This window comes from Mesocricetus auratus, unplaced genomic scaffold, assembly GCF_017639785.1.
Source record: "Mesocricetus auratus isolate SY011 unplaced genomic scaffold, BCM_Maur_2.0 Super-Scaffold_100676, whole genome shotgun sequence".
Lineage (NCBI taxonomy): Eukaryota > Metazoa > Chordata > Mammalia > Rodentia > Cricetidae > Mesocricetus > Mesocricetus auratus.
The window spans coordinates 35,952,681-35,966,322 of NW_024429266.1; the positions used below are offsets into that span (position 1 = coordinate 35,952,681).

The 13,642-nt window shown below is 40.0% G+C and overlaps 1 protein-coding gene across 1 annotated transcript in view; it reads left to right on the plus strand.

The window, feature by feature from the left end:
* The first annotated feature begins 1,445 nt into the window (after window positions 1–1,445).
* The window catches only part of Xpr1 (xenotropic and polytropic retrovirus receptor 1), a 141,219-nt gene continuing 129,022 nt past the window's right edge, over window positions 1,446–13,642 (plus strand). The window contains exon 1 of the mRNA XM_040738905.1: window positions 1,446–1,696. Coding sequence (XP_040594839.1) covers window positions 1,628–1,696 — 69 coding nt within the window. The 5' untranslated portion in view covers window positions 1,446–1,627. The remainder of the gene's footprint in view (window positions 1,697–13,642) is intronic.

Below are 13,642 nucleotides of genomic sequence, written 5' to 3' on the forward strand. Positions count from 1 at the left end.
CTAGACTGTTTTAGAAGAGGGGGGCGGAGGAGTACTGGACTGAAGATGAGGCCTCCATCTCCTTTCCTTCTCTTAGGCCTTGATTATCCTTTCTTTCTAAAAACAATCTATTGTTATTATTTTTAGTTATGCATATATGTGTGGGTACACACATATGAGTACAGGTGCCCTCGGGTGCCACAAATATCTCTGGAGCTGGAGTAACAGGTGGTTATGAGCTGCTTGACGTGGGTGCTGGGAATCAAATTCAGGTCTGTTCTCAATTGTTGAGCAATCTCTTTAGCCCCTGATTAACGCTGGAGGTTGAGGCTTTTGTACAAACCTTTGCCAGAAAGACTTAGGCTTTTTTCCACTAAGCCTCATGCCCCATCTATCTCCTGAAGAAACATTTATAGAACCCTATTGGTGGGAATTAAATGGAAGGGAAGAAAACAATATGCTGTGTGTGTGTGTGTGTGTGTGTGTGTGTGTGTGTGTGTGTGTATTGGGAAGCAAACAACAGAGATCTATATTGTCTTAGGTACAATACTTCCGAGCAAACCTTTGAATTTCATCAAATTAAAGGACAAGGTACATATAAAGGGTTTAGAACAGTGCTTGGTATAGGTACAAGGACAGACGAGCTCAAAAAATGCCAACTGTTATGTTATCCAGTGCTCCTCCACCCAGGGTGGTATCTGGGCTTTTGCCTCAAATAAGTCCTCCAGGGCGTCACTCTCATACGGTGGTGCTTTCTTTGTGAGTGGTATCGTCCCAGAGATTCAGCCTGGATACAGGACTGTCTCACCAGAGGGTGGATGCCAGCAGGATTCGTTTTCCTCTCAGCGTTGTTTTCCCTCTCAGTCCTTGTCCCCAGTCCCAATGAGCTGGATCACAGATTAGTTTCTGCCCTGGTTTGTTTCCAGGTGTTTTGGTCTTTCTGATAACTCCAGGACTAACTAGACAATTACATTGAAAGGCAGAAACAGCACATATTTTTTGGCGCTGGCATTTTAAATTGAATTCAACAAGCATTTATTGAGCACCTAGAGTGTGCAAATATAGTTCCTTTAAATACATTTGGCTCTTAACTGTTTCAACTATTCAATTTGGATTAGTGCTGATTCATCTTTAAGGGTTTTATGAAGAATCAATATTAAAATGGGAAAAATATTTGCACAGTTCTCTGCAAATAGAAGCGTCTTGTGGGGATTATTGCTGCTTCAGTACTAATATTCATTGAAATAACAACAGCTCTGCTTCCCAGGCAGGCAGTAGATAGCAGCTGCAGGAAGACAAGAGACAGGCGGAAGAGGTCAGGGGAGGTGCCTTCACCACGTCCGGCCCAAAGGGGCGGAGTATGGCGGAAAGCCCCACTGAGTCTCCGCCCCGTACTCCGCCCCGTCCGCCCGAGCGGCGTAGGCGGTTACCATGGCGATGACGTTTAGTGGGCGGGAGGGGCGGGGCTATGAAGAGGAGGAGGAAGATGGCGGGAGGGCGGCTCTGAGGAGACCTCGGCGGCGGCGGAGGAGGAGAGAAGCGCAGCTCCGCGCAGCGCCGGGGCCCATGTGGGGAGGAGTCGGAGTCGCTGTTGCCGCCGCCGCCTGTAGCTGCCGGAGCCTGGTGGGAGTGAGGGGGACACGGCAGGATGAAGTTCGCCGAGCACCTCTCCGCGCACATCACTCCCGAGTGGAGGAAGCAGTACATCCAGTATGAGGTACCCGCCGCGGCCGGGGTCGGGGCGGGCTCGGAGGGGCTGCCATCTCCCTAGCTGCGACCTCCGCCGCCGCCTTGAGCTCTCCGGCCGGGGCGGGCGGACTTTGACCCACCGCCGCGGGGAGCCACTGCGGCATCCCCTGCGCTCCGGGCCCCCGGCTGCCAGGCCGTCCTTCCCCTCCCCCGCAGCCCTCTGCCGCCGGGGTAACGGATATGCAGGCGGCGGCGAGAGGAAGGGCACAAGCGGGCTGGGGCTGGGGAATGGTGGTGGGAGGCTGAGCCGCAGGTGTGACGGCGGCCCGGGGTCGCGGCGGTTCGGCGCCACCTCCTCCCCTCTCCCCCTGACCTCCGGTCGGTCTCCACCGCGGAAGATTACCCCCTCGCCAAGGTTAGGTGCTTCTCGCTGCTCACCTCTCGCCAAGGAATCTTGCAAGATAAGCCCCTCTAGCGATTGCCTTCATGCCACTGAGCCCGTGGGCTTACCCCCACTTGCCCACTGTTGACAAAGGCTTTGTAACAGGATTGAAACTTGGTGAAACGTGTATCACCTAATGCAGTGGTTATAGTTTCCAAACGCATTGAACCAGTAGTTCTGTTTTGATAAGGAGACGGTGTCTAGTCTTTGTACTGATTGCACTAACTGTACATCTTTGGATTTTTCACTCTTCTCAGGTTTTGGAAAGGAGGGAAGAGGAAGGAGGCAAGAGGATTATTTAAAAATTCAGATTTTCTGCTAAGTTCTTGTTAGGGAGAAAATCACTATATTATAAGGTATAATACTGTACCTTACTTGTGTATTACACTAGTCATGTTTCTCCTTTCCTCACAGTTTCTTCTTCCACAGCTTTTGGAAGGTATTTAATAGATCGTGTGAGTAAGGAACCTTGAGTCAATATTGGGAATAGTAAAGACAGTGAAAACTACTTAAATATTTAGAAACTAGGATACCTGAAGGGTTTTAAGCTTGCAGTAGGTTATTCTCAGAAGCTAGTAGCACAGCTCCTGGGTAGAGAAAGACAGCCAGATCTGTAACCTCCAGGAACTCACATCTATGGTATGAGCAGGAACAAAGAGTATAAAATCAATAGGAGCGCGGGCACACATACACACACACACACACACACACACACACACTCACACACACACACTCTCTCATTGGCTAGGTTTTATGAATTAAGATATTTGGGATCTTCTTTTTAACTTTATATACATTTAGTGATAGGATGTTTAGGCAACAGCAGTAAGTTCATTTATTCATGTAGTCAATGTAATAAGCGAAGACGGGGAAAGGGTGTAGTTAGGTTAAACAGAATTTTGAAGACTGTAAAATAAGTTTGCCTATAGCATATTGTATTTAATGCTAGAAAGGAATGGCTTATTATTAATTCTTTCTTGACAGTTTCCTTGTAGTGTTCTTTAGCCACACTACATTCTGTGTGAAAAGGTTCTAACATTTCAGGCTGTAGTGTGTTGATTTATTGCTTGCAATAACATCCAGTCAGGTTTAAAACCTTGGCTAGAATCCAGATGGTGGGCTTCATTGAAAGAAGGGCATTGGTTTTCATCTTCCTTCTAGCACTTTCAGCACCACTGCCAGTTCTTCAGAGTGCTTAGGACTGGAGCATGCCGAAGCACATCGTATTATTACACAGTGTGCAATGCTTGATTTCTGGTCAAAGTAATAGTGCTTGGATGCATCCTATGATTCGTTTTAAGTATTTCAACATTTGACTATTTTATAGAATTAACTTGGAATATCTTGGACTGGAAGGAGAAGCATATGATTTAGTTTAAAAATGCAATTAACCCTTGATTTGTATTGTCAGCTTTGTGGCAGGAGTACCACAGTGACTCTGGGACTCCTCAATTTACATAGTCTATTTGGTTACTATTATATTTCTAAATGGTTACTCTAGATTGGTCACAGAGGGACAGAATTCCTATGCTTCTGAGTGACTGCATTATCTTTCTCAGACCAACTATAAATTACTTTTAGAAAAATTCATTTATTGTGGATAATTGAAATTTAATTCTACAGAGAGATTCCTTACTATTTTACTCATATTCTTGGTAAGTTCATTGTTCCATAGGCAAAATGAAAAATAAGGGGCTTTTTTCTTTGTAAGTTGGAACCATTAAAGACATTTGCACGGGAGTGTAGTCTTTGTGTTGTGTATTATTTCTAAAGATTTGGTGCTGTTCCTGTCAAAATATCATAGAGGTATGAGTAAGAATTTTTAAGGTTTGGGAATATTAGCTACTTAAAAATGTCAGGGAAGAGACCATGTCTCAAAAAAAAAAAAAGTCAGGGATAAAAGGTATGCATATTAAAAAGTTAGCTAGGGATCTTTGCTTACTTTTTTGTAATATGTATTTTCATGTAGTTGAAAACAGTGCTTTCCAAAACAGCAGAACAGATACTTGGATTTGTTTTTCAAGCACTGGTGATGACATTTTGATATATTAATTTTAATTCAAGCCTAGGCTGCTTTCTAGTGCTTTGAACTGCTCAGCCTCTTTGTTTATGTCAGTTTATTAAGTATTGCTTGAGTTAGGCGGAGCTTCAGATAGAAGCTGAGCATTTTTCTTACATCTATAATTCTGTGTAATATTATGGATATAGGGCGGCATGGAAAGTGCTAGTTCTTGTGTATGTTGAGAGAATGGCTTTGCTTTTCCTGCTCACTTCTTTTCCATAAAAAATACCTATAGGGCCAGAGCCTTTTAAGGCCTTTTCTGTTTCCTAGATGTTTGATTTAACTTTTAATTTGTTGAATTGCTAAAATTATTAATGTTAATGTCACATCAACATCCTGAAAATTATTAGTCTTTAACCAAAAAATTGTGGCATTCATAGTCAGAATAAGCACAAAAAAATTGAGAAACATGGAAAGACCATATACAGGACATCTAGTTGATGCTTTATGAATAGTTTAAGAAGAAATACAAATGAGCAAAGACATCTTTGTTTCTAATAACCTGAGTACCAACCTCAGGGTGGAAAATGGTACTTCAGTAAATGTTGTAACAATCCTTTAAAAATTTTAGAATCAGTGGTTGTGTATTTTAGAGGTCTGTAATAGGTTTATTGAAATCAACTGAGACCAGTTTCATCCAAATAGACTAGTGCAGTCAGATAATACTTTATGGAATATTAACAAAAGAGACAGATATATTTGATGCCTTTGATTGCTGACATGATTTTTTTTCCTGTGCTTTGGTTTCTCAGGAACCAAGACAGACTCTTTTTAGTGTATACTGTAGTAAGCACGAGATACTAAAACAATTAGCTCTCCGAAGTTTAGGAATTGAAAGACAAAGATTACCTATTTCCTTGCTTTTGTGGCAAAGAAACCTCAAGTCTAGAAAGGTTAAGCCAACACACACACACACACACACACACACACACACACACACACACACACACACACACAGAGTTGGGAGCCAGGTCATATTAGCTGTGTGATCTTGAAATCACTTCCTCTTTCTGGGGTTTCAGGTTGTTCATCAGTATGTGATGTTGGAGAACTGAACTTTGATAGTTTCGAAGTAAGCCTTGTATAACCTAAGCACCCATTCAACTCTAAGTTTCTATGTTTTGTTATAGTTTAATTATGTTTATGATGAGAGAGTTTAAGGGGCTACTTTTAAATCCTAATATAAATTAATGTTCAAAAAATCATTTTTCAAAAAACTTAAAAGCCAGACACAGTGATACACTCCTTTAATCCCAGCACTTGGGAGGAAGAGGCAGGAGGATCTTTGTGAGTTGAGGTCAACCTGATCTACATGGTAAGTTCTAGGACAGCCAGAGCTACACAGTGAGATTGTCTTAAAAAGCAAAACCAACAATTCCCCCAAAAATACCCCCCAAAAAAACCTTATTTTTTTTTTTTTTTGAGATTTTGTTCATTACTAGAAAACCCAGTGTTTTGTTTCCATTGCAGGGGATTGAACCTAGGGGTTTGGGCATACTGAGCAAGCCATTCTACCTACCATTGAACTACTTCCCCAGCATGAGACTTTTATTTAAGTTGAGTAAACGGAAAGCAGTGGTCATGAACTAATTTTCTGTTGCATGATCTGGAAAATGTACTACATTAACTGCATTCCCTTATTGTCATGTAGAAAGAAGCATTGCTGTGGTGTTCTGATTTTCGTTTATAGAACCCTCCCGTGGGAAAACTTGTGTTGCAGCTTCAGTATCTCAACGGCATTATGTTGATTAGTTAGGGTTCACTTGCCTTGCTGGAACTTGTTTGAAATTTCCAGTTTGGCCACCCGATGGGGCACAAACCTCTGTTTTTCTTTACAGGACTTCTGCAAATAAAAGTACAGTGTAGTATATTTTAAATAATGAGCTTGTAAATTATTGTTAGTTAGATAGATGCCTGACATTTACAAATATGATTTAAATGAGTAAATAAAAGGAGAGCTAGGAAGCTATGACTGTTCTTTATTGTCTCAGTAAAGTATGCTAGGGTGAGTATCCTGGTAAGATTATACTTGTCCATCCATCACTGAGGCTGGCTTTGGATCAGCTTTTGGGTGAAGGCCCAGATCATAAGAACCTAAGAATCTTATTTGACCTGGGGTGACCATGGAAAACTAGTCCTGGCTTCAGTCCTCATTTGGAAAATATTTGAGAGACTGAGTTACACTAGCTGGGAGTTTCAGGTAAATTTGATTTTTAGGCCTCAAGAGTGTACCCCCAAATTCTATGGAGTAAGAGAAGACAGTGTTAAAAATGTTAGTTTTGTTAATTTCATGCATATGAGAAGGAAGAAATAACATTTCCCAAATGTCTAGGAAATGGATTGGTGTAGCATGCTGCCAAGGAGGCTACCCACAAGGGTTTTAAAATTCTGAGGGAGTTGAGTTTTCAGTGGTTTGCTCACTTCTTTGTTCTCTGTCAGCGGTAGCAGTTAGTGCAGTTATGTGTGCCTAGTAAATGAATACCATGTAAGTTTAACTCAGCCAGCCCTTAAAGTAGATATAACTTAAAGACACCCAATTAGAGATGCCGTAACAGTAATTCCAGTAATGTAAGTACAGTGAACAGCATGGCAGTGATAGCCGACACAGCTAGAAATAGCTATTAGCCAGACAACAGGTGAGTAGCAATACTTTGTTAGACCTGACAAAAGTTTACCAAAATATCTCACAATTATTAAGATAATCCTTTGAAGTCAGGATTTATATCCTCTGGCATCCACAATTAACTTACATTTAAAGTTGATGGTTCTGTTCTCAGTTGTATCCATTATAATTAAGTTCAAATTAATACAGTCCCAAACCTTGAACTAGCCCTTTGAAATACTGGGATGCCTATACTATTATAAAGAATTTAGGTCAGAAATAAGGAGCTAAGTAAGTCCTTAAGGTACTCTGTCATTGAGTATTAATAAATAGTGAGCAAATGGCTACTCTTGTGCTGGTTCATGTGTGCGTGAATGCATGCATGCACACTTCTTTGTACAGGTATGCACCCTTTAGAAACCAGAGGTTGGCATAGGTTTCTTCTCTTGTTCTCCATCTTATTTATTTTTGAGGCAATCTCAAAATAGGGCTGTAGCTGGTCTAGAACTCAAAGAGATCCACCTGCCTCTTCTTCTGAGTTCTGGGATCAAAGCCCTGCACCATCTTATTGGTTTGTTTGTTTAAACAGTCTCTCTACATGACCCTAGAACATGTACTGGAACTTGCTATGTAGAACAGGCTAGTATCAAACTCACAAGAGATCTGTGCCCTTGCTCTGAGGGCTGGGTTAAAGGTGTGTACCACCACACCCAGCTCCTCCTTAGTTTTTGAAGCAGATCTCTCTCTGAACCTGGACCTTGTGAATTTGACTAGACTGGATGGCCAGAAAACCTCAAGGATCCACCTGCTTTCATTGTACAATGCCTGGCATATAGTAAGAGGGATATATTAAAGTTCTTTTTTCAAAGAGCTCAAGGGTATTATGTAGTGCTTGGTTAGATGTGCTTATATTAGAATGATGGAGCCTCAAGCTTTATCTGTCAGATGTCAGATGTGGCTTTTTCTAGGAAATGGCTGTGTTCATTTGATCTAATATTTCAGATGTCTATAGTACTTGTTTGGATGAATTGTTCTTAGCTTTTTAGTATACACCAAGGAAGCCAGGCACAAATGATGATGTAGTTGTGAAATAAATTCGATGTGATGGTCATTTTGTGAGTTCATTTATTTTGGCTAGCCTGTGTCAAGGTATTCTTTATTTTGTAATTGAGATGAGAAATCAAAGTGCATCTTAAATGTACCCAGGTGGCTTATGTGAGCTTCTAGTGGCTGCCTAACTTTGGTTCTTTGCAATTTTGTAGTAAAACAGTATTTTGTCTTAAAGTTAGCTTTAGAATTGAAAAGGAATTTCTCAATGCCTTGGTTTTTCAGTGGATAAATTGAGGGCTGTTGAGGTTTAACATGGCCATATAAATACTGCCTTTTGTTGTTGTTTTGTCTTCAAATTTCAAGGATGAGTTTTCTTTGTTCAAATTAATAGATGTTCTATGCTAATACATTTATCTAAATATAATCTATTAGATCACATTAGCAACCTAAAATGTTTTTCCTGAATGCTAATTAAACAACTCAGTAAATGATGAGACTCAAATAATGATTTTGTTGTTTATTTACCTACATAAAATTAACTATTGCCCCACTTATGATCACAAGTAGAAAGCTATTGAATTAGGAGATAGGATTGAGTGATTATAGCAAGCCTTGAGGGGTCAGGTAGAAATAAAAGGAAGACTCAGGAAGGTTAAAAATGAATTACCTACGGCTGGAGAGATGGCTCAGTGGTTAAGAGCACTGACTGTTCTTCCAGAGGTCCTGAGTTCAATTCCCAGCAACCACATGGTGGCTCACAACCACCTTGAATGAGATCTGGTGCCCTCCACTGGCATGCAGGCAGAAGGCTGTATACACAATAAATAAATAAGATATTTTTTTTAAAATGAATTGCCTATTTCTCTGTAACATACCTCTATGTTTTGTCACATAGGTTACCTGTGCTACACGGAGACTACATCTCCTACCTCCTATAGCTTAAGCTGCCAAGCTAAAGTCATGGAAATGTATGTAGAGCAGTGGTTCTCAACCTGTGGTTTGCCACCCCTTTGGCAAACCTCTATCTCCAAAAACAATTTACATTATGATATGGTTCATAACAGTAACAACATTACAGTTATGAGGTAGCAACAAAATAATTTTTTGGTTGGGGTCACCACACCATGAGGAACTGTAAGGTTTGCAACAACAGGAAGGTCTAGATGTTATTAGAGTGTGTATTATACATATTCATTATTCATGAGTGTCCCTCTTTTTAAAAAAACAATAAAACAATGATAATAACCACGGCTAATGTTTATTGAGTGTTCTGGTGTACACTTTAATCTTCATTAGCAAGGATGTTGTTATTCCTGTTAGGAGAAAACAATGAATTTTAGGATGAATAGGTAGGCTAGGGTTTTGTAGCTGCAAAGTGCTTAGAACTAGAAAGCAAAAGCAGGTGCGTCTTAGTTTAGAGTCTAACATGGTGATACACGTTTGAGATCATGCAGGGTGTTGGGGCAAAGTCAGTGAGCACTAGTTTTTACCTTTGAGTAATTTTTAACTTATATGGTCTATATTGTACGTACACACACACACACACACACACACACACACACACACACACACAGAGTTTATTACAAAAGAATGGCCAATTGATTTTGCTCTAGAGAGCAAAGGTATTTACATTAGAAGGATCTACAGTGGTATTATTTCAGTAGCATACATGAGATTGAGTATGATTTTGCCATACAGGTAAGAAGGGAAAAGAGACTAGAGGCAGCGTAGACAGAAAGAATAACGTTGAACAATGCCATAGGTGGGACTATCCAGATATATATATATATATATATAATGGAATTTGATTTTAATAGAGCACTGGGCAGTCTATAGAGTGAACTTGGAAAGGGTCTGGGAGGGATTAAAAGGCCTAGAACACTATGTGACATTAAGATATTTTTCTGGGTGTGGCTTCTAAATACTTATTTACTTATTGACAGGATCTCAGTATGTAGTTCAGAGTTGCCTCACAGTTGCCATCCTCCTGCCTCAGCCTCCTAACTGCTATCTATGATTTAGGCATGTATTGCCATTTTTGGTTCATCAAAGATTTTAAAGAGATGACACAATGTTGTATGTGTGTATATAATGTGTATCTTATATGATGCTTTAGATAAAACAGTGATCAAAGACAGAACAGATAATATAGTAAAAAATTATAAAGGCTTGAATCAGTGTTTTATTTAATCGGTTTTATATGTATTCCACATTTTAAATGAAATTGGGTTGTGTTAAAATTAATGCTATATTCATTTTTCAGTTTGACATAGTGTTTCAGTCTTAGAGGTATATAAAGCAATGATGTGTGCTGCTGTTAGTGACTGTTAGACTTGATGTTATAATGGAACATTTATCAGATGTCAAACAGGTGTAGATATTGTCCATCTAGTATCTAGCTCACATCTGTCACATTTAACTAATTATGCAATTTGTTGAATAAAGTTTCTAATTAGATCTTTACAACAGGCCTATTGATATGTAGGTATTATCCTATTTTTGAAGAAAGATAATGTCATACTTTAGTAGTCTGGGGTTGCACAGTTAGTTTAGGATGAATTAAGATTGTGAACTCAGGTTTGTCTTAGCCAAGATTCTATCCTTTCTAATTTTTTGAGATTATAATATAATTATGTTATTTTCCCCTCTCCTTCTTCCCTTCAACCCCCTCAATGTTCCCCATTCCCTTGCTCTCTTTCAAATTCAATTCTATTATCACTGGTAGGTTTTCTGTGCAATGGTTCTGCTGAATGGGAAAAGGGTTGAAGAGGAAGGATTTTTTTTTTTGAGAAATTTGGTAGTTAGGACTTTCAGGGCATTTGCTACAGGGACTAATAAATGCTGCTGGAATTTGAATAAAAGGTGTCATTTGAGGTCAGTGCCTTGCTAGGGAACACCACTTTACTGGTTGCCAAGAAGTTTCACAGAATGTCTTACTTTGGGGAATTCACTGTGCCCCAAGTTCCAATCTGAATTTGATCTTTTCAGTGACCCTAGATTGATGGGGCTTGGCCAATTGTATACTGTTAAGTGTTGGCTGAATGTTGTAAGCTCACAAAGGAGGGATGTTTAAATACCCATGTGCCAAATTACTTTTTACAGTTGGAAGTGTGCTCAGCACCCACATTCTAGGCTAAAGCAGGTTTTCCTTGTCATCATATTGTCTGTCTGTTCTCTCCACCAGCCTATTGAGAGGATATAAATTATGAGACTGACTGAGCGTGTGATTAGAAAGCTGGCGTTAATGATGCACTCATGTCATTCCACAAGGCCAAGGTCTTACACTGTTTGAATGGATCCAATTCTTTGTGAGATATCTTTTGTATTGGAATATGCTTCCATGTGCTGCCATTGTTACTGTTTTGAGACGTCCTTTCACCTTTACTTTTAATATTGACTTCCCCTGTTCTGTTTTCTTTTTCTTTTTAAGATAATGTTAGTGCTCACTGTTAAAGAGAGCTGTCTCACCAGTTAAAGGCACCTATTATCAGCCCAAAGACTATCTGAACCATATGGTAGAAGAAGAGACCCAACCCCCATGGCTTGTCCTCTTGACCTCTGTACGTGTGCTGCAACACATGTATGCATGTATTCACACACATACATTTTAAAGAATGTTTAAAGAAGACAATGCTAATAATATCTATACTGGTACATGAGTGTTTTGTTCACAGCTTTGTTTTTTTTTCCAGTACTAGGACTTGAACTCAGAGCCTGTGTATGCTATGCAGGCATTTTACCACTGGACTATATCCCCAGCCTCTGCCTAGTTGAATTTTGAGAGATTAATTTGATGTCTGACTTTATTATTTATTAGTTATTACCATTTCTGAATCTTAGATTCCACCTGTAGAACAAGCTTTCTCAGTAATTGTGATAGTGAAGGTAAAACATCTGCTCTGTATATTACAGGCAGTGATAATGTATTACTTCTTACCATCCAGAGCAGACACTGACTGCGATAGGTTTTATCACTGGAAGGCATTATTTAGTTCTAAGGAAAGCAGCATTGACAATTATCTTGATAGGTAAACTGCAGCACCACACTATGCAGTAGGACTTTCAGTGATAGAGGAAATGTTCTGGATCTGTGTAGTTCAGTATGTGGCCACAAGTCACATATGACTGATGAGTCCTTGCAGTGTGGTTCATGAGACTGTGGAACTCAATATTAATTTTAGCTAGTTAAAATTTTAGTAGCAACACGTGGCTAGTGGCTACTGCGAAGCTCTCAAACTTTTGTATTCATGACCATGACCAGGACAGAGTATCCCAGTTAAAATTTCTTTTATTACTTTACACCTTTTTTTTCTGTCCTTGATTCTGGGTTTCCTAGCATCCATGATAGCAGAAGCTAGTGTTCTAGGCTTGTCATTTTTAATGGCTGTCCAGCAGCCTTGAATCAAGGTCTAATTTTTTAATTGTTATAGATTGCTTTGCACTAGAATAGCATTTTTCTAGTGTAAAGTCAATGGCCTCTATGCTTTGATTAAAGAATTAAGGATGGATAACTACCTTAAGGCAAACTCACAGGAGGATTCTTGAGCTAAAATAAAATAGTAAGTGCTTGACTTTAGAGATCACTCTTGAGTGATATATGCAAATGTGCTCTGTTGAGGCTATTATGTAATTACCATCATATTCACATGTCGTTGTTTAATGTATTTTGGAATAGAGAAACAGAGAGGCAATATCCTAGTTTTTTTCAATTGTTCTCTCTCTCTCTCTCTCTCTCTCTCTCTCTCTCTCTCTCTCTGTGTATGTGTGTGTTATGTACTGTATGTGCACATGTGCTTATGGGTGCTTGTACCTGTGCATACTCAGAGGTCAGAGGAAGACAACAGCGTCCTACTCTATCACTCTCTACTTTATTCCCTTGAGACACAGGTCTCTCAGTGAACCTGGAGTTGTTCTGGCAGCATGTAAACCCCAGGGATTCTTCTGTTTCTTCTCCCTCCAGTTCTGGGATTACAGGTGCATGTCTGTATGTCCCACTTTCTACATAGGTGTTGGGAGTTTGAATTCAGGTCTTTATGCTTGTCCAGCAAGCACTTTTACCTACTGAGCCTGTTGCCAGTCCCTCTAGTTGTATTTTCTTAGTAGGCATGATGTTCTTACTTGAGGGTTAGCAGGGAGAAACCAGTTTAGGATCCTACTGTTAGTGTATACACTTCATTTTCAGTCTATGCTTGTCTGCAGTCAATGTCCTAATCCTTCCTTGATCCTTTAATTCAGTTTCTTGGTCTAAATGATGTTAATGTCTGGTGGAGTATGTGTAGAAAGCATTGTGGTAAGCCAGGAGTAGACCTGTTAACTACTTTTTTCAACCAATCCTATGTTTAGCCTTTTCTTTAACTTTGCCTTTTCAACCACATGATACTTTCAGCTCCTAGTCTGTTCTGGGTTTAAAGACTTGAATTGGCTTGCTTCCTGTTAGGATCCTACTCTGAAGATATTTCAAATTTTCTGTGTCATGTGGTAAGTCAGTTTACTTCTCTGCCTACTGTCTGTTTGGGGCAGATGTATTAAACCTGATGCTTGCTATCTCCTTCCCCATTCTTTTTTCCTACAGCTTTATACCTAAAAGAATAACTGCATTGTCATTGAGGTTTGGGAAGGAAAGGGAATTGGGATGGCTTACAATTTCCGAGGTTTAGTCCATTATCACCATGGTGAGACATGGCAGCACGAAGGCAGACATGGTGCTGGAGAAGGAGCTGAGAGTTCTTATCTGCAGGCAACGGGAAATGAACTGTGTCACTGGGCATAGCTTGAGCATGGGAAACCTCAAGCCCACCCCCACACCCAGTGACACACT